We start from the raw sequence: 21,829 nt of genomic DNA on the forward strand, positions 1-21,829 counted from the left end.
ACTGCCTGTCACCCATTCTCCTGACTTTCCCAAACTTCCCATCCTCCTATTCCTTCCATTTTCCCAGCTACTCATCCCCATGATTTCCCCCAGTGTTCTGCACTCTCAGCTCCAAATGCTGGGCCCCATTACTTCCCTCCACAGGATGGATGAAAACTCTGGCCAGTGGCCATTGCTGTCTGATTCTCCACTGGTTTACTCTGATACGTGTACCATAAATTCTAGCCAAGTCTCCTTCCTTTGTTTTGTTCATGCTTTTTATTTTATTTTCCTGTTCAATTTTTTTTTAAATCTGCATTGGTTCTTGCTTCCGCATTTGGGTTAGTTCAAAACCTGACAGTTGTCAGATTTTTCTGGGCATTCTTTTGATAATAATCTGGATATTTTACTGATTCACTGATCAGTGGAATAGCTTTTCCAAATTTACCCCCACAAAGCTTTGCATAGAGCAGAACGTATCCCTTTAGACTTGAATTAATTTCTGTTTGTTCACTCTTCTCATTACTTATCTCCCTTCTTTTCCCAATGAAAGCTTATGTGGGATTGTAAATGAAATGCCTGATTAATAACATTTCCAATATATGTTTACTTTTGTCTTATTTTTAATATCAACTAAATAATTTGCAGTTGCATTTGTGAAAACTAAGGGAAAATGGCAAGTACAGAGTCTCACACAACTGCCCACTAAATTGTGATGCCTTGTGAGTTATATACCTTCCACATCACTTTAAACAGCTAGAAGAGCCAATATCTTACAGTACCAGAGATGCAAGTTCAATTCCCACACCGGGTGCTTGGGATTTTTCTATGAGTTTCAGTTTTCTCACATATCCCAAAGACATGTGGGTTAGTATATTAATTGAGTCACAGTGCAGTGATTCTGGTATAGAGTGATACAGTTTGAGTATGTAGGGAGAATTAAAAATGAGATTATTGTAGGATGAATTGTTAATTGGTTTATTAATGTCATGTATTGAAATGGAGTGAATAGTTTTATTTGCCTACCATCCAGCCAGATTGTTCCAAATTGTAAGTACATCAAGGTCATGGAAAGGGAGAATAAAAGCAGAAGGCAGAAGATGGTGTGACAGTTATAGAGGAAGAGATGTGCAGTTACTAAGTGCACGGGCCATGATGAGATAGAGAAATAAGAATTCATCGTTATCATAAAAAATGTCAATACAAGATTCTTATAGGAGCATGGTAGAAGCTGTCCTTGAGCTTGGCAGTACATGTTCTCAAGCTTCTCTATCTTCTGCCCAATGGGTGGTGGAGGAGAGAAAATGACTGGGGCAGGAAGTGTCTTTTCTGAGGCTATAGGAAGCGTAGGCAGAAGCACAGAAAGGCAGGCTAGTGCTTGTGATGAACCGGGCTTGTCCACAACTCCGCAAATTCTTGTAGACCTGGGCAAAGTAGTTCATATCTCATGCTGTGATCAGATGCTTTCTCAGGTACCTCACATCGGTGAGAATCACATTAGCCTGATGGATATATTTAGCCTTCTGAGGAAGCAGGTGCTCTGGTGTGTTTTCTTGACCTTGGTATCCAAGAAAGAATTGCTAAGGAGACTGCTTCCTTGCTGTAAGACTCTATGACACCATGATTCAACATCCTGGGGGAGGCAAAACAAATTGATTGAATAACCATAGCAATTTGATTAAATAATATCTGGAAAACTCATCTATGTGGTACACCACTGGTGTCTGTCTCTGTCCACAACTATGTCTTGCCCACGTCCTGTCAGCATTTCTCAATTCAACTCAATCTATAGACATTATATTCAGAGCCTTCAAATTTGAAGATGTCTTTATCCAGAACTGCATTTAAATCCTCACAGAACATTAAGTATATGATTGCTCCTGGGGTCCTTTCAAATTCTATGGCATGACCATCTTGTTATGAGGCTGATGTTAATGTAACCCTGCTACGAAGGAATTATATCTTCCATCCTTAACGTCAGATTACTAAGATTGGGGTAACTGATGAAAACCGAGGTAAAAGATGAAAAAATATTCCTTCTGGTCTGTGAAAACAATCACAAAGTTATAAATATGGACCAGGGAGCTTGTAGGGGCTGTATCTTCCTGACAACGTCAGGATTTAAAATCTGTGTAAGATAATACCTTCCTTGAACTTATTACTAGTGTTATTATACCTGTCATTCAACTTTTTTATTTGGACATTAACTAGATTAATACCTTTTCCTCAGTTAGTCTGTACACAGAACCAAGTGACAGATTTATAAATTGTATTTATTAAATAATTTTATATATTAGTATCTGTATAATATATTAATAAAAAGTATGCACACAAATTATATGTATGTTTAATTTATGTGTATAAAATGTTACTATATATTCACATGTAAAATAAAATATAAAATTAAAATATCATAAAATCCATAAACCTGTCACTGGCTGCACTTGTACAGATTATATATATCTTTTTTTTTCCTTCTAAATTCACTTGCCCATTCCTTCCACAGTTAACTATGATTTTCCTTTCCATTAACCTTTTTGTTCATCTCATTGGAGAGATCAATTTAATAGATTCAACCTTATTTGGATGAGTAGAGAATTCCTTTAGTTTAGAATGACATTACTGTTTTCATGACCAACCAATCACCACAGTTTTTGTTCCTCAGCAGACTCCTAACCTTTAATGTTTCAGTACATATTCATCATTTATATTTGTTATCTTGTTCTTATAATATCTTGTTTTGTATTCAACATTGGTTTTATCTCCCAGTTGGCTATTTAACTTGGACAGGCCATTATGCCTTTTCAATACGTTGCCAACAGGGGCCAAATTCAAAGGAAAACCTGAATAGAATTGAAAATATAAAATAATTTATGCCAAAGAAAAATATCAAGCTTCCATAATTAAATAGATCTGATAACCTATTATGTTTTGTCATGAGCTCAACTCTGATCTGTTTATGATGATGTTAAGTCAATATTTCACTGTTATATAATTTAAAGTACATCAAAATATTTGTCATTGTACACCAATCATTGAAGGTAGGCATGCAGGTACAGCAGGCGGTGAAAAAGGCAAATGGTATGTTGGCATTCATAGCAAAAGGATTTGAGTACAGGAGCAGGGAGGTTCTACTGCAGTTGTACAAGGCTTTGGTGAGACTGCACCTAGAATATTGCGTGCAGTTTTGGTCCCCTAATCTGAGGAAAGACATTCTTGCCATAGAGGGAGTACAGAGAAGGTTCACCAGATTGATTCCTGGGATGGCAGGACTTTCATATGAAGAAAGATTGGATCGACTAGGCTTATACTCACCAGAATTTAGAAGATTGAGGGGGGATCTTATTGAAACGTATAAAATTCTAAAGGGATTGCACAGGCTAGATGCAGGAAGATTGTTTCCGATGTTGGGGAAGTCCAGAACGAGGGGTCACAGTTTAAGGATAAACGGGAAGCATTTTAGGACCGAGATGAGGAAAAACTTCTTCACACAGAGAGTGGTGAATCTGTGGAATTCTCTGCCACAAGAAACAGTTGAGGCCGGTTCATTGGCTATATTTAAGAGGAAGTTAGATATGGCCCTTGTGGCTAAAGGGATCAGGGGTATGGAGAGAAAGCAGGTACAGGGTTCTGAGTTGGATGATCAGCCATGATCATACCGAATGGCGGTGCAGGCTCGAAGGGCCGAATGGCCTACTCCTGCACCTATTTTCTATGTTTCTATGTTTCTAAAATAGTTAAGCATTTCCAGACATTCAGAATCCCTGAGGTGGACACAGCAAGAATTCCCAATCTCATAAGCATTGAGCAGATTATCTCAGCTAGGAAACATATTCAGAAACTATAAAGTTGGGGGATGGGTTAATTGCAAGGAAAGAGATGGGAAACATTACTCACACTTTTATAATGGTTATTTCACTGACCTTATTAATGTGGACACATTAGGATCAGACTTGGCTGATAGATGAACAAAGATCACTTGATCAAATGCCCCAGTGTCAATGCCTTCAGGAGTGGAGTGGGGAAAAGCTGGGCCTCGGTGAGAGAAAAACTATGCAACCACCTGATTTTCAATAGTGGCCCAAGTAGTCATTAAAGGTGAAGAAAGAGTAACATTTGTGTATTTGGGTCTTATCCTGGAAGCGCTCATGTTTCAGGAGTATCCTTTGATAGATACTTCCAGTCAGTGTTTAGAACTGCAGCCATCCTTGACAAACTGCTGATGTTGGCAAGACATTTAAACTTTTATTTTCTATGACTAATATACAACTACTATAACTAGATAACCTGCTTCTTGCATATGAAGTTTGTGAACTAGTTGCAATTAACACACTTGAGAATTAGAATATCTGCTTTTAAAAAATATAGCTACCTCTTTTGGGAGTTATGTCCTTTATATATAGTGAAAAATATGTTATCTAGCATTATATGTGAGATACTGTCAATATGCTGGATGCCAAGCTCTTCTTCCTGGGCTCTCACTTAGGGCAGCCTTACATGTAGTGGTGAAGAGAAGTCAAACCACTGCTGTATAGCTAGCTTTAGTTAGCCCAGTCATCCAAGGGAAGAATGCAGAACCAAACAGATAATGTGCCTAGTTTTAAATAATTAGTGAATAAAGCATTAACCTACTCTAGTTTACCCGCAATATACAAACGTTCTAACCTGCGTTGATGCAAACTTAATCATTGATTAAATGTGTTTGAAGGTTTTAAGGAAAAAACTCACCCAAGTTTAACTGAGTAATTAATGTTTGATATTTGTTGTTATTAAGGGTGTCAGCCTATCAATTTTTAATCAATTCCATGAACTGATTATATAAAAAAGGACTTAATTTTTCTTTCATTTGTAACTGTAGTTGTTAATGTGCCAAACTTTGGGGATCTCGATCAAAATAACAGTGAGTTTAAAATGCCTAAAATATTCTTTTTCATTTAAGTTAGAGGTCGATGTTCTAATAATTTGATAAAGTGCCACTTTACACAGACTTTTTCTTTCAAGCTTAGCTTGTAGCAGGCCTGACTAGGCCTGCTTGATGTGTATTACGTGCAAGCACGTGCAAGCCCATTTCTCTGCTCACTGCAGAACACCCCCACCTGAACGGCAGCTTATCCCAGTGCCCTTCGTATCGGAGAAATGGTTTGAAATCTCCTGCTGACTGGCCGAAGGCTCTTTCTCCTGGGGCGGGCAGACGTCACCTTTCTAATTCTTGGTAAGTATGACTCTCCAGTTTAGACCATCTACTCCTTGTAGTTAATTGTTAATATTGTCCAAGGAGGCAAGACCACATATCAAAGGACAAATATCCAGTTAATGACATCTACTGGGTTCAGTTCCATTCAGTGTTATTCTAACAACATTGTTGACATTTCCATTGACATCTTACATCATTTGAGGAAGTAGTTTTCATTGTCCCCAATAACAACTTTATTCCACAATGGACACCAATTCTAACTGTTGGGTATAGTTACATCCTGTCTATATTTGTTGGGACCTCCCTTCAATATTTGCAAATTCTTGAGGTTTAGTTTATTTGGTCTTCAGTCGGCATTTGTCAAGTTTAGCATAATTGACATTGGCTATAAGGAACAATGAGATAGTTCTACAAGTTTAAATCCTATTTAAAATCTGGTAAAATGCCAAATCCAAATAAATGGCCCATGAGGTACATCAAGTTCCATTCCATACTGCTATGTTTACACCAGTACTTCACACCATCAGGTAATGCAGTTTTTTAAAAATTGTATTCATGAGGAAGACTTTCCAAACACAGTCATGAAAAAATACGCCTACATTGTGGTCCTTCATACTCCTGAGGAAGCACAAGGGCTTAGTGTGTTATCATGTTACATATGTTAAGAGGGAAGTAAATAGATAAAAAACCTGTCTTGAAACTTAAATTCAAATTTAAGCCTGAACTTAGTTCAATGGAAGTCATTCTGAAGTAGTGTTGTAGTCAAATGGTAAACAGAAGATTGGTCATATCATTTTCAGGAAATAACATGTTTCAAAAGATCTATTCATATATCAAGAATATCAGTCATTATTTGATTCATTTCTTTCTTTTTCTCCTGTCCTTTAGGAATCTTTCTCAGTAATGTTATGAATAAATATTTGAACTTAAATGTAAAATTGTTGGGGGCTAAGGGATGCCATTTAAACATTATTTTCACAGAATTCATTCAATTTGAACCTAATTTCATGAAAATGTGCTTCAAAAGAAATGACCTGATTTGTATCTACATTTAATAATTATGAAGCTTGAATTAACTTAATACCAAGTCTTTTCAACTCGGCAGCAGATTGCACAGTTCACTGTATCTTTAGCCTTGTTTGAAATGAAGGTAACGGGAAAAAATTAGCTTTTTTGCCTTCCTACTTACCAAATCATTCTTAACCTGAAATATGTCTCCAAATTAAGGCAGAATTTCAGATGGTTTAGTAAGAGTGGTAAATCCTAAAGTGACTAATTTTTTCAAATATGAATGCTAAGTTTATTGATCTTCTAAAAGACAACAACATTTACATTTGTTTCTGAATGAAATTATAAATGGGAAAAATCTACAGATAAAATGTAGTTGTATTATATATGTATCTCACTGGTAGATCGTAAGATCTTGACATAATGAAAAATTGAGAAGAGATTGGAATTATTATTTGGAACTTGTTTATGTTTCACCATGTATTATTTGATTCCATTTTGTCTTGTCTACTTTTAAGATAAATGACATATATGTAAATAATGATGACCGCTTATGCAAACCAGGCAATAAGTTAGGTTTCACAAACATCCATGGCTTTTTTGTTGACCCAGTTATTGATTTATTCTAACACACAGTACATTTGTTTATTTTTGCATGAATCTTCATTAATTTTACAATTTCATAACACCCAGTTAGAATTTACACTTTGGTTGTTGGCACCTTCAACATTGAAAGCATGTCAGGGTATTTCACAAAGATTTAAGGAGAAAACAGTCAGTCCAAAGAAATGATGGCCAACAACTTATTTCCAAAAGTGACTGAAAAAGAAGTTTTTTGAGAGCAGAAGGCCTTGAAAAAAATTATGCCAAGTTATAAGGTTAGGAGCAGAAAACTTTTGTCAACAATGGTGGGCTGACAGAACAGGAGCCTAAAGTCAAGCAGATGTAAACATTTGCAAGGCTAATGGGTATTTCTGGGACAAAAAAATGGATGAAGACTTGAGAAATACAAACAGAGACTTTAAGAATATTAATGTTTCTACAGAATGCTGGAAGTCGGTGTAATTGGGTGAAACAAGGTGCTAAAGCAATAATGCTTGGTTTGGTACTGCAGATGGTTGGTAAAGTTCTAGACAAATTGGAATTTTAGATAATGGAAGATGCTGGAATATCTGAACAGCAGTAGCCATTATGGGAGGGGAGGTATGTTGAACAAAGAAGAGAGTGAATCGTGGTATTACAGACTATTCCTCATTCTTTCCAACTCCCTTCATACATTCCCTTCCAAGGAACTATGGACTGCTGTTGCGTTTGGAAAACATCACACATGGTCCGTCATTTTGACTTTTTGGAATATTGAATATTGTTTATGAGAATAATGTGACCATGCCTGTTAAGGCAGAGAGTTTTCCTCAATTCTTCCCAAATGATGTAATATTTGCCCAAGTGGAAGGGTCAACTTGGACCAAAATCAGAACTCTTTCATTGTCAAGAGCCCAAATCATCCGCACTCAATGGAAACAAGAATGCTTTTATTGCTTCTGTATCATTTCATATCTGTTAATTTCCTGTAACTTTTATGTGGACTGTACCCTTTCATTCAGGTATTGGAATATAAAAATATTCAGAGGATCCTGACAAAGGGAGTTTTTCTCATAAGCTAGGTCAAGACGATTTCACCAAACGAAAACGGCAGATAATAATCACTTGGGAGCTATGGGAGTTGGCACCTCCACACATTCCTTCAAGTCTATTACAGAGTGACAGATGTGTAGGTGCTTCTTACCTTTCACAGTTTTGACAGAATTTTCAAGAAATCTTGAGTTTAGTATAAATAGCAATATTTAACTAACACTTCAAAATAAATGCCTGTGTATAATTTTTGAAATTATGTTGTTGATTTCGTGAATTTTTCTAAATGAGCATTAATTTGCAAAATTCACTCTCCAATTTGTCTGATTGTAAAAAGATCTGATGGAAAACCAGTTTTTCCATTTAAATTCCTGTTAATTTAAAAAGTAATTTAGCTGTACATTTCAGTGTATTGCCTAGACTGGTATTAAACAAGAAGATTGAGGACAAAACCTTGCTCACTGTGAACATAACCACTTTCAGTCAAAGTAGTACCTTGCTTTGTGAATTAGATAATCCTTTGGACCCTGTTGACATCATGGCATGTATGTTGTGGGGAGATCTAAACTGGGATATCTCAGTGAAAGGAAAGTCTGTTGATTCCTATGATTACTAAGCTATTTATGTGCAATAGAATGGAAAACAGTTAACGTGTTAACAAGTGAGTGATTTAACAGACGAGTAATGCTCCTCAAATAATAGTTGGTCCAGGAAACATTACTATGCCAGCTGCAGATCTGCCGAAATCATTGGTAATCTATAACATTCATGTCAAAGCGTTTAGACATGAACTTACAGATGGGTAACTCAAAGTTGGGCAAGTATTCAAAAAAGGGGATGGTAAATTTTTAGAAGAAACCAATATATGTGGGCAGCAATGGAGCAGTAGGTGTTTTATTCACTGAGTACAATAGATGTCTATTTATATAAGAAGAATAAAAGATGCACCTCAATGAATCTGATGTGTATGGACATTTAACAGGTCATAAATTCACTATATATTCTAATATATAGAAGTGACAGTAAAGCCCATCTGTTCCATTTGTCACATCAAAATTAGTGATTTAACAGCTCTGATAATTAACCACAGCCATTACCAATCACTTCATGATCACATTATATGCAGTTGCTCAAAAGCCAAATTATAAAAAAGGGTCAGTTTCTAATTCATTTGCATTAAAGGGGAATGACCTTTAATTCAGAGTGTTTCACTTTAGGATTTAACCATCACAAATCTACCAAGGATGTTTAAATTGTCATATGAGAATTTTGGATCAGTGAAATGGCACTTTCACTTCCACTTTGTCAATATTTACTTGACTTTCCCACTTTGAACTGAAACTGCTTGACAGTGGAATTGTGCTGTACATTAATTAACTGTACCCTATTTGCTGCCACACGGAGTACCACTCTTGAAGACCATTCAAATGTAAATAAAGGTTTTCCTATATTTTGTTAAGACTGACTAAAATATATTTAATTGTTTTAACTGCACACTGTTGTCACATTTTAATGCCATCAGACTTTAAAAAGCAGGAGTGTAGTTCACTAAATGTAATATTGTGCTTGTGTTCTGCTGATAGAAAAACTGAATAATAATGAGTTATTAATCTTTTATCAATGGAAAATATTCCTCCAGGTAGCGTGAGTAAAAGGCAAATGTGAAAATGACTGAGCACCAATAAACTGAGAGCATGCCATTGGGTCCCACAATATAAAACAGCCATTTGTACTCCATAAAATTATCCCTTAGCCTGCCGATAAATTTCTGGACCAATGTTTTGCTCTCCGCCTGATGATGTACTTCAAAATTTATAATGATTAACAATTAAAAATCTCTCTGTGTATTCTTATGCCAAACAGCATCCAAATAAATCCTTGCCACATCTTCTCAATCCTAACTCAGACTGGAACAGAAAATCTTGGGAGCATTCCACAGATCAAGCTGGGTTTTAGGTCCTGGAGTCCTCATTAGAACTGGGAAAGGGAGAAAATGAGTTAGTATTTAGCAGCAGAGAAGGTGAGTGAGGGATTGTTAGAAGAAGAAGAATATGTCTGAGAGGGGGAAACTTAATCAGTTAATGCAGCAGTTGGGATCCATTTATATTTCTTTGTCTGTGTTTGCTCTCTTTGTTGCATCCATTGCTCCTCTGTCTTCTTTGCTACTGAAAATTAATGTGTTTTCTCTCTTTCCTATTCTGATAAGGATCCTGTTTCTCTTTCTGCAGAAGGGTCCCAGATCTGAAATATGAACTGCATCCCTTCTTACTTGAGTCTTTCCAGCTTTTTCTGCTTTATTTCAGATCAGAGTTTGAGTTACTATGTAAGATACCATAATGGTTGAGAGTTCTAAAATGTAAAATATTTTTCAAATTCTAAAGTTTAAGTTAGCTCCATGTAAGCCAGATATCTTATTATGTAATTATCAGAAGTCTTCAAATTACACATTAGTTGGGGATCATCAATCTGATTATTTGTAGCTAGAAAGCAACCAAATTCCAAATATGAAGCAAATGACTCTTCAAGGAGTAAAGTCAATTTTATTGCCATTTGCATAACTGCAATGAAAAACTTATTTGAAGCAGCATCATAACACAGGCTCATATAAGCAGCATTCACAAGAAAAGCCTTAAACTGTAAGCAATTTTAACTAGAAAGAAACAATTAAAAGAAAAAAGTCAATTTTAATGCCAAATGATCTACGTGGTCATAATGATGCTAATCTGTAGCGATGAGGTTTTGCTGGTTGGTTCAAGAACGAACGGTTGAAGGTAAGTATTTGTTCTTCAACCTCCAATGATTACAATTGTCACTTCATTGAGTACCTCCTCTCCATTCATAAGAGGGACTTCCCGGTGGCCAAATATTTTAATTCCACTTCCCATTCCGATTCCAATGTGTTGGTCCATGACCTCCCCTTTTGCCAAGATGAGGTCAGCAATACCTTATATTCTGTCTCAGTAGCTTCCAAATTGAAAGCATAAATATTGATTTTTCCTTCCAGTAAACAAATTTCCCTCTATTTCTATTTCCCAATCTGGCCTTTTACCTCTTCTCACCTGCATATTACTTCTCCCTGGTGCCCCCCTACTCTTACTTTTTTCCTCTTGCTCACTGTCATCTCCTATCAGATTCCTTCTTCTCAAGCCCTTGACCATCTCCACCCACCAGGATTCATCTACCACATTCCAGCTAGCCTCCTTCCCCTCCCCCCCCCCCACCTTTTTACTCTGGCACCTTCCCCCTTCCTTTTCAGTCCATAAGACTCAAAACGTTGACTATTTATTCATTTCCATAGATGCTGCCTAAGCTGCTGAGGTCCTCAGATCCTCCAGCATTTTGTGTCACCATCTGCAGACTTTCTTGTGTGTATGAATTGTTAGGGATATTCACCAATTAATGATTTATAAGTGTTATATAGTCACTTCAAATATTGCATAAAATAGCAATTGAAAATACAACAGGTACACAAAAAAATCACAAGTATAGATATTAATATATGTGAATTCAAATACTGTTCAGTCCCAGGAAATTTGGAGCAAATATTTAACAGTATGCCCACTAGCAGGTTGAGTTTGTAACAAATGACTCTGTGGAATCTTTTACTCCAGCTGACTGAAGAACTCAGGGCTGGGTTCAAAGGCTGAGAAAAAGTGCAGGTCATTGAAGAATGAGTTGGGAGAAACATCTCACCCAAAACGTGGTGAGCCTTTGAGATTCTCTACCCAAATATCTATAGATTTCTGTGCATTAAGAGAATCAAGGGTTAAGTGAATGTGCTGGGACATGTTACTGAGATAGAAAATTGACAAAGTTTAGATGAATGATGGAGCTGGCTTGAAGGTTGAGGTGATCTACTCCTGTCTCTATTTCTCACATTCATATGTAAAAATAGTTGGTTTGAAACTTGGCTAAAAACCTGTACCCCTGGAATATTGACACATATACATTACCTGTTCAAGTTGCTGGAGAAGGGCCAACATGGTTTTAACTTGAGGTGAGATGTTGTCACTGACCCATAGCTGGGAACTAATGAATTATTTCAACACTGCAACAAACGATTGCAATTAGCTACATTGTCCAGCTCGTAATCAGGGAAATCCAACACACTGAAGGGCCAGTTATGGCAAAAAAAATGGCTGGCTGGTGAAGAAAAGAGGCACACTTGCCAGAGATGCTTCTATCAGCTTATAATCCACTACATAATGAATACAGTGTGCTGCACAATCAGGTGTGCAGTCAATTGGCTCCTAAACTAAGGAACCTGTTTGATAACACAACTCTGCTTTAATCCAATGCCCAGTTCTTTTTCAGCTTGCTAATAAATATATATTAGTAAGCCAATATCCCTTAAGCAGTAAATTTGGATTGGATGCACTCAACAAATTCCTACTACAGGAAGATATGTTTTTATTGATGAATTTGATTTCTCTGAAATCACCAGAGCTGAACTCTGAAAGCAGGTACAATGTGTGAACATTACTGTATCAAGCACTTAAAACTCACCACCGACATTGTTTACAGCTCAGAATAGTCTAATTATGATCACATTACTACTCTGGAAGCTTGCTCTGTAAAGTTTATCGACTGTTTAGGTGAACAGAAGTGTCTTAATCTAAAATGCAGCCTGTCCGCTTCCCTCCATAGACCACTGCCTGAGCCATCGGGTTCCTCTAGTGCTTTTGTGTGTTGCTCCAGATTTCCAGCATCAGCAGACTCTTGTGTTTCTGATCTTCTGCACAGCCTGGATTATTGCAATTAAAATTGCTTTACTATTGTCACATCTACAGAGATACAGTGAAAAGTTTTTCTTGTGCGCCATTCACACAGATCAAATCATTAACTGGTACATTGAGGTAGAACAAGGTAAAAACAATAGCAGAATGCAGAGTAAAGTGTGACAACTACAAAGGAAGTGCAGTGGAAGTAAACAATAAGTTGTAAGGTCATGATGAAGTAGATTGCGAGGTTAAGAGCCCATCTTGTTGTACTAGGGAGTCATCACCAGCATGGTAAAAGCTGCACACACAAAATGCTGGAGGAACTAAGCAGGACAGGTAGCATTTATGGAAAGGAGTAAACAGTTGGTATTTCTGGCCGAGAGCCTTCATTAGGATTGGTAGAAGCTGTCCTTGTGCCTGGTAGTACTTGCTTTCAGGTTTAACACAAAGAAATATAATTCAGAAGTATCTTATTGGTTGTCAAGTGTTTTGAGATCTAAAAACAAAAGGTCTCATATAAATGAAAGTATAACTATCCATCACATAGGCAATGTGTTCTTTGCAGAATCCTGCAACGCCCAGGTTTGATATGCTGATGCCCAACTTTTCACCAAGCATGGTTGTGTTTCACCTCTTTTGGAAGGCAGTCCAGTAATTGAATGGATTTGTTTGGAACTTACAGTCCATTTCACTGATGTCTCCTCAGGTCACTGATAAATCAAATGTCCATAGGGGCTATATGCCTAACACCAATTTAGCCATTGGAGAATTTCCAGAACTTAATTGAGAAGGTCATTATTAGTGTTATCACCAAGCTACTAATTTTGTATAGACTGTTTTAAAGACCACAAGGATATTTTATGTGACCAGTGTACGTAAAGGGAAACTCGAATGCTTTTGTCACACTGAACTGAATTGTAGAACTGTATCAGTGTATACTTGGAAATAGTATGGAGGGAAACAGTTCAAGTGGTTTTGGGCTTTCACAGTGTCAAAACCAGGTTGATTTTATTATCATATGAATAAGCACTATAAAATTAGGATATGTTACAATACATAAATAGTTGTTTTGCTCTTTTGCGTTATTTATTTATTTTAACTTAGTGTTTTTTTATTGTTTTGCCTTGTACTACTACCACAAATAAAACATTTTCATAACATGTCAGTGGTAATAAAACTGATTCTGATTTTGATACATGTATGGACAAGTGCATTGAAAAGTTTACTTGTAGCAGCATCATAAAAGCAATATTCACAAGAAAAATAAAAATTAAATGTAAATTATACATATTTTTTACAAGAAAGAGCACAATTAGAACAACAAAGAATATGTATTTTATTGCAGAGTGGTCAAAGTGATTGTAATATTGCTAAACTGGAGTGATTGGGATTGGGTTGGTTGGTTGAAGAATCGAATGGTTGAAGGGAAGTAGTTGTTCTTCACAAACAAGAGGAAATCTGCAGATGCTGAAAATCCAAGGCAACACGCACAAAAATGCTAGAGAAACTCATCAGGCTAGTCAGCATCTAGACTTGGACTGAAACGTTGACTGTTTATTGCTTTCTATTAATGTTGCCTGCCCTGCTGAGTTCCTTAAACAATTTATAGTTATTTTTGAATCTGGTGGTGTAAGACTCTAGGCTTCAGCGCTTCCTGCTAGCAGGTGCTGCAGGGTGATGGATTAGCCTGGATAGGAGGGATCTTTGATGGTAGTGTTGTCTTCTTGGGCATTGCCTCTGTTAGATACTCCTAGTGGTTGGGAGGGTTATGTCCATGATGTAATGGGCACAGTCCACTGATCTCTGCTACTTTTTGTATTTCTGTGCATTTGAATTGCCATATCAGACCATGATGTATTTTTCATGGATGGAAAGGAAAATTCCCTTCCAAAGGTGAACAAGCAAACAGACACTTTTATTTAATCTCCACGGATTTATGCGATCTGAGTAAGTTTTTGTATTTCTCAGAATGGTCGAAATTGTTTCTGCTCAGGCTCCAGTTCTCAGCAGAAGTGTGATGGAAAAGAGAGAGGCCAATGAATTTCTCCAGTATGTGACAGGATGTGATGGCAGACCAGATGCCCGGGAAATGTCAGGAAATTTACCATGTTGCTTCCACTAATTGAGAGCACAGCTTTGGAAGAAATGTTGAGCAAACTAGCCCCTTTCGCTTTGGTGTAATGCAGGGTGAGAGGCTACTTGATAGAGGTGCATAAGATTAGAACAGCTATTAATAGACTGGACTGTTTTTCCCAGGGCACCAGTATCAGAGGACATCCTTTTATGGTGAGTGGAGGAGAGTTTAGAAGAGATATCAGAGTAAGTTTTTTACACAAAGAGTGGTGGGTGGGTGCCTGCAATGCACTGCTGATAGTGTGGTACAGGCTGTTACATTAGGAAACTCTTAGATAGGCACATGGATGAAAGATGAATGGAGGGTTACAGCCTGTGAAAAAGTGACGGTTTAGATAGGTCATGGAGTAGGTTAAAAGTTGGCACAACTTTGTGCGGTGAAAGGCCAAACTTTGCTATACAGTTTCATTTTCCATGTTCTCTCCATTGGTCTTATCCAGCTTCTCAATGCTAATTACTTTCGTGTACTTAGATAAGTAGGGTCGAGTGATCTCTCAGAGGAATTTGAAGCCAAAGTGCTTGAAGAGTGAGAAACAAATAGAATTTAGTGACAGCCAGGGTGCTTGTGCTGACAGCGCACAGGAGTGAGATATATCAGCTATTTGAGTAGTAGGTAGTGTCATTGCAGCAACCTTGCACTCAACATCAGTAAGACCAAATAACTGATTGTGAACTTCAGAAAGGGTAAGATGAGGGAACACACACTAGTCCTCATAGAGGGATCAGAAGTAGAAAGACAGAGAAACTTCTGATTCCTGGGTGTCAATATCTCTGAGGATCTAACCTGGACCCAAAGTATCAATGCAGTTACAAAGAACATATGACAGCAACATTCAGAGTTTCAGAAGATCTGATATGTTTCCAAAAACACGTGAAAATTTTTACAGAAGTACTGTGGAAAGCATTCTAACTGGCTGCGAGACTGTCTGGAATGGCGGGAGGAGCACGGTGGCTACTGCACAGGATCAAAGTAATTTGCAGAGAGTTCAAAATTTAATCAGCTCTGTCATGAGCAATAGCCTCCGTAGTATCCAAGACATCTTTAAGGAGCAAAGCCTCAAAAGGAACATCCATCATTAAGGAACCCCTTCATCCAGGTCTTGCCTTGATATCATTGCTACCATCAGGAAGGAAGTACAGAATTGTGAAGGCACACAAACACAACAATTCAAGAACAGCTTCTTCCTCTCTGCCATCTGAATGGACATTGAACCCATGAACACTACCTCACTACTTCCTTTTATTTCTATTTTTGCATGACTTATTTAACTATTTAATATTTATATAATTACTGTAATTCACAGTTTTTTCTCTATTATTATATACTGCATTGTAATGCTGCCACAAAGTCAACAAATTTCATGTCATATGCTGGTGGTATTAAACCTGATTCTGAGATAATGGTGTAGAGTTGGGATGAGACAACAGAATTTGGTCAATAGGAGAGGTAAATCTCCATTTTAGAAGTTGTGCTGGTACTCAGAAGGAAATAATAAATATCAAAGTAGTGTAGTTGTTATTGAGGGTTTCAGAGCTTGTGAGGATGAGATGATAACAGAAAAAATAATGCTACAGGTGATATTCAGACCCATTTGAGAGTTAAATAGAAACTCTAGGGTGCCAATGGTGTGAATAACTGTCCAGGAGGATGGAGGTGAGAGTTTTAATTCATAATGTTCCACATTCAGCTCTTTGAGGAAGGACTCCATGGGCCTTCTGAGGTAAATGCTACAAGTGTTGAAGAACCAGGTGTAGTGTGATATCCTTCCTGACCTGTTACTTTGGACTTCTGGATTTCCAGGTATAGTCTGGACAGACCAGGCTTCACAGCATTAGACATTCACTTAGAAGCCCTGTAACCTGACCCCACTTCTTCTTGAAGTCAGTCTCCACAGCAAAACCAACATCAAAGACAAGACTCCACCCTTCACGTGTGCCTTTCATAGCCAATCAGAATGCTTACATCCACACCACACTGTTGTCTCCACTTTGACACTCACCCCTCATCAACATCTTTTTATTGTATATAAAGCTTTTCCTGGTGCCAAATGATTCTGTTCTACTTATTCCACTACAGAATTCTCCATTTGCTTTTGATCTGACATTCATTCCATTCTCCCTATCTACCTGCTTAAATGTTGATTACCTTTAGCATCTCAGTGTTCTCATAACATACTGTTTTTCTCTCCAGCAGTGCTGCCTAGCCTGCTGACTGTTCGGTGTCTTTTGTAATCTCTCAATGTAGTTAGTGTTAAAAAGAACGTCCCACAGATCTGCAGCAAGAGCTATATCCTAATACTTCCATTCTCTCAGACTTTTTCAGCATGTTATGTTTTACTGATTAGAAAAACTGACATAAAACTTACTGGAAATGGGTTTGGTTAAATTTCATCTGGTTAATTTTCCCTTCACAAAAACAATATTTTTTCTCTTTCTCTCTCTCTCAGGATTCCACTGGTGAATCTGTAAAACACACGGATGTCGACTTTTTTTTGCACACCCGTAGGACAGGGAGCGAAGAGAATCTTGTTTATTTTTGTAAGTGCGGATGCCAATAAAGTAACATTATTTTATGAAGAAGAAAGCGTGGAAGAAATATTGAAGAATTGACCGTTTGCCAGAACTGGAATGGCGTGCAATGTTGGGTGAGGAGAACTACACAGCAGCCAAATTCCGATAAGACAGATAACCTTTCAGAAGTGTCTATGGTGGAGATACAATCTCATCAACTCGGATCCACTACCAACAGTGCCATTAGATGCCACGTACTTAGAGACTGCAGGCTGGTACGATCCACTAACAGTACTTAACTCTTTGAGAAGCATTTAATATTTTTTGTCCTGGAGAAATAATATTTCTTCTTTATGTAAATGGGACCCTAATCAGAAATGATATTTCCTAAAGTAGTGTGTGTTGCTAAAATTAAGTCTTGGGGCAGTGATGAGAAACTTGAATTCAGTATATTCCACTTAAAGCAGAGTGTATATCGTGTTTAGCAGAGTTAATCTTTAAAGTCTTCATATTCTTGATTTATTTCCTAATCCTCTTTAAGTCCTAAATTGTTTTCCCAAAGCATTTGAAGTGAGTTTAAGAATCTACCCAACCCCTGAGAGAACATACCAGGGTGATTCTTCCACATTCCTGCGGGGGAGATGTTTAACATTCTGTGCAGCTCCTTCCACTGGAGAAACTGATGGGCTTTGAACTTCCAGGAGTCTTTAAGTCCAGAGTGGAGGCAGATGTTTTGGCAGTGATATGATGGAGGAATGTGATGGCCATACATGTTGACGACACTGCCGTCACCATGAACACTGTCACTTTTATTCCCCAAATGAAAGGTGAAAATTCTGAGAACTGATAAATTTCCATCTTATCAAAGAGAGAATAATTGCAAATATCATATTACACTAGAAGTCTATTCATTTAGTTTTCTGATTGGCTTTTGGTGGAAGTTAAGTTCTAAAATGCAGACAGAGTCAGCCGTTCCAAAACTCATACTATTAAACATGCTGTACACTCAGAAGGATTAACTGATAGTTTCTCAGACTTCATTGCTGTTTTTATCAAGTTATAAAATGGCAGAGAGATCATTTTAACCCTCTGAGGTGCAAAGAACGTTTAAGTTTCTACTGATGTTTTCTGTCACTTTTATTTCTTTAATTGTATTGTGAAAATACTTCGAGCTGTGGGACACAGATCGCAACATCAAACGTGAAGGATGAAGATCTGTTTACGGCCTATGAAGACTGAATAACTTGCTCTTTGCATTGTTTTCTTGTACACCGATGCTGTTGTTGTCTTGAATATGATTCCTAGCCATGACAACTGTGGGTTTTACTTTAAGATTACACGACTATCTCATTATAAATTATGCTGCGTGATAAGTTTTCATTCAGCAACAGATGTTTTCCGGGGTAGAATAAATGGACCTTAGCTAAGGGTACATGGAAGGACTATATGTTTTCTCAACTAATATTGAAAAATAATATTGCTTTTGAAGTTACTTTTAACCTGGTGATGGGGCAGGAATGAAATCTACAGGTGTAAGCAATTCTCTTTTTGTTAGCCTGTTTCCTTTATCTAAATTCAAATCACCTGCTCTGACCTCCAAAGATTCATGTCAAACATCTGTCTCCTCCCGAGTCTCACTCCAGTGCCCAGGTTTCATGCAGGGCCAGTCAGACGTCATTCGTGTTCATATTTTCACTGCAGGTAAAGTAACATCAAGTAACATTTTTACTCCCTCCCTGACCCCGGGATGCTATGGCTAATGTATGGGCAATGCACAAATAAGGGAGGCATTACACTGAATGTTTCAAAACTTGGATTGTTGTATTTTATTTATTTATTGAGCGGCAGCATGGAAAAGGCCCTTCTGGCTGTTTGTGCCATGCCGCCCAGCATTCCCCCGATTTAACCCTAGCCTAATCACAGGAAAATTCACAATGCCTAATTAGCCTAATTTGGACTGTGGGAGGAAGCCAGAGCAGCTGGAGGAAACCCACGCTTGCACAAGAAGAACATACAAACTCCTTACAGGCAGTGGTGGGAATTGAACCCGCGCGCTGGTACTGTAAAGTGTTGTGCTGACTACCACGCTACCATATCGTATGGGTATGGAATACAATAGCACAAACACCATTAGATACTACAGGCGGTTCAGTCTTACATAAAATCTATCAGTAGCTGCCATAACGTTACCTAGCTAACCATATCCCAGACATAAGTAAAAACTGGGTACGGACCAAGTTGCTGGTTGCTAAGAGTAATTGTTTCATTGTCTCCAGTTATAGGCTCAATTCTTATGTATGTGAAATGTTAATGCAAGTTTGCAGCATCCTCTGTGTTAAGTTTGAATCAGAGCCCAGGCAGGAACCCATAAGAGGAATGTTAATTAGGGTTTAAACCTGCTCTGATCCCTTCAGTCACCTAACAAGTCTGATATTAACTATGCAGATCACCTACAAAGTATTGCTCACACACCAAAATGATTTGGAGACTAAATTAAAGCACAGAGAAGAAAATTATTTTTATCCAATAATACTAATTTAGGCTGTTCACTGCAGGACACAACCTCTGAATAGAGGGACGTCCATTTAGAACAGAGCTGAGGAGGAATTTCTTCAGCCAGAGAGTAGTGAATCTGTGGAACTTGTAGCCACAGGTGGCTGTGGAGGGAAGTCATTGGGTATATTTAAGGCAGAGGTTGATAGATTCTTGATTTGTCGGAGCATGAAGGGATACGGTGAGAAGATGGGAGATTGGGGTTCAGAAGAAAAATGGATCAGCCATGATGAAGTGGAGGAACAGACTCGATGGGCCAAATGGTCTAATTCTTTTCCTATATGGTCTTAAAAGTATTTTTATCCAATAATGCTAACTTAGGTTGTCACATGACATTTGGTTGAGTTGATCTCAGATCTAGCTGTAAAACACAGATCCATCCCCCTTTGAGTCTAGTTACTGTATAGGTCATGTCTGTGGTACTGGGAAGCTGGGTGGCTGTGAATTACACACGACAGACGGAGAGGTGAGGAACCAATGTGCAGCTGTTTATTTCACTTGTAAGTCACCTACCCAGAATGCCCTCTCACATTATGTTCAGTATGTAACACACAGGGAAGCTTGACAGCAACCTGTAAGGGTCAAAATATATATGAATACATAATATATTCCTCTGCCTTTATTTTAAAGGTTCCAAAACACAGACCAGCTGCTGAACAAATAACATTAAGTGGATCCGATTCAACCAACAACAGAAAACCATTCTTTTTCTAAAATAGGGAAAGAGGATAGACTGCCTCTATTCCCCTGTTTAACCCTGGGGATTATTCTGCCCCACGTGCTGAGGGTTAGTGACTAAAATGGAGATTCAATCTGTCTGGAGGCCACCTGTTCTTGTGAGGGTGCCGACAACCTGAGGCTGACGGCAGAAGATAAAAGTTATTTTTATCTCTTGATGGTGTATGTGTAGATCTTGGGTTGGGTACTGCATTGTCAGTAGGGGACACCTCAGAGAGCACAGGTGATGGCGGAGCACTGGCTGTATAATCTGGTCTTAACAGAGGTTCTGCAGTTGTTTCAGAATCCTGTCCCATTTCTAAAATTGGATCTAGATTGGTCAGTTTCTGTTGGTTTTCAATAGCCGTAGAAGTAGACAACAGCTGATCCACATGTCTTCTTGAGCTATTGTGGTTGCTAGTTTTCACTGTGTATGACACAGGAACAGTTTGTGCCACCACCATCACAGGTATCCACTTTGTTCCAGAGATGCACTGTAGTTCTGGGCAAATACTCTCTCTCCTGCTGTGAAACTTCTGTACTTTGCTTTGGTATGTGTCTCTGCTTGGGTTTTCTGTTCATTTAGCACAATCTATTTTGTGTTTGGAGGTCTAAGCAATTCAAGCCAGGTGCAAAGCTATATTTTCATTAGTGCACTTTGGTGCTGGCACGAGATGTGTATTGGTATGTCAGCAAGAAAGTGCTGAAGATGCTGGTTGAGAGATCCATTTCCCACTGAAGTCATGAGGGCATGCTTCATTGTTTGTATGAATTTTTCAGCAAGGCCATTAGTGGCTGAATGATATGGTGCTGCCTTGATGTGCTGAATATTGTTTGCTTCCATAAATGCCTTGAAGTCATCAGTCTGGAGTTGTGGGCCAATGTCACTTACAAGCTATTGAGGAAGCCCCAAAATGGCTAAAGGTGGAATGAATCTCCTAAATATATTTTTCAAATGCTGTGCTCTTCATGATGGCAACCTAGGGCCATTTGCTGTGTCCATCTACTGCAACCAAGAACATGCAACCATCTACAAGTCCTGCAAAATCTGTGTGAATCATTTGCCACGGTTCCTCAGGCCATTCCCATGGATGCAAAGGAACATTTGAAGAACATTCCTCACTCGCTGACAATGTGGGCATTCTCTTGAATAGTTACATCCAGTCTTGGCTACCGTAAGTAGCTGTGTGTGATTTCTTTCATGTGCACTATGCCACAGTCCCCTAAATGTAGCTCGTCAAGCATTTTCTTTCTTAGTGGTGGAGGAACGGCAACAGTCCATTGAGCATGGTAGGATTTCAATACTATGGTTGGCTCTCCTTTCCGTTTGTGAATTACCACTTAAGATAGAACAGGGTCAGTTCATGTGTGCTTCTCCACT

General features: G+C 38.1%; 1 protein-coding gene across 1 annotated transcript in view; it reads left to right on the forward strand.

Annotated features, from left to right (window-relative positions):
* The window catches only part of ajap1 (adherens junctions associated protein 1), a 394,581-nt gene extending 376,066 nt beyond the window's left edge, over nt 1-18,515 (forward strand). Inside the window, exons 6-7 of the mRNA XM_059951611.1 lie at nt 5,065-5,191; nt 17,115-18,515. Coding sequence (XP_059807594.1) covers nt 5,065-5,137 — 73 coding nt within the window. The 3' untranslated portion in view covers nt 5,138-5,191; nt 17,115-18,515. The remainder of the gene's footprint in view (nt 1-5,064; nt 5,192-17,114) is intronic.
* The last annotated feature ends 3,314 nt before the right edge of the window (nt 18,516-21,829 follow it).

Source organism: Hypanus sabinus, chromosome 27 (genome assembly GCF_030144855.1).
Source record: "Hypanus sabinus isolate sHypSab1 chromosome 27, sHypSab1.hap1, whole genome shotgun sequence".
NCBI classification, from domain to species: Eukaryota; Metazoa; Chordata; class Chondrichthyes; order Myliobatiformes; family Dasyatidae; genus Hypanus; species Hypanus sabinus.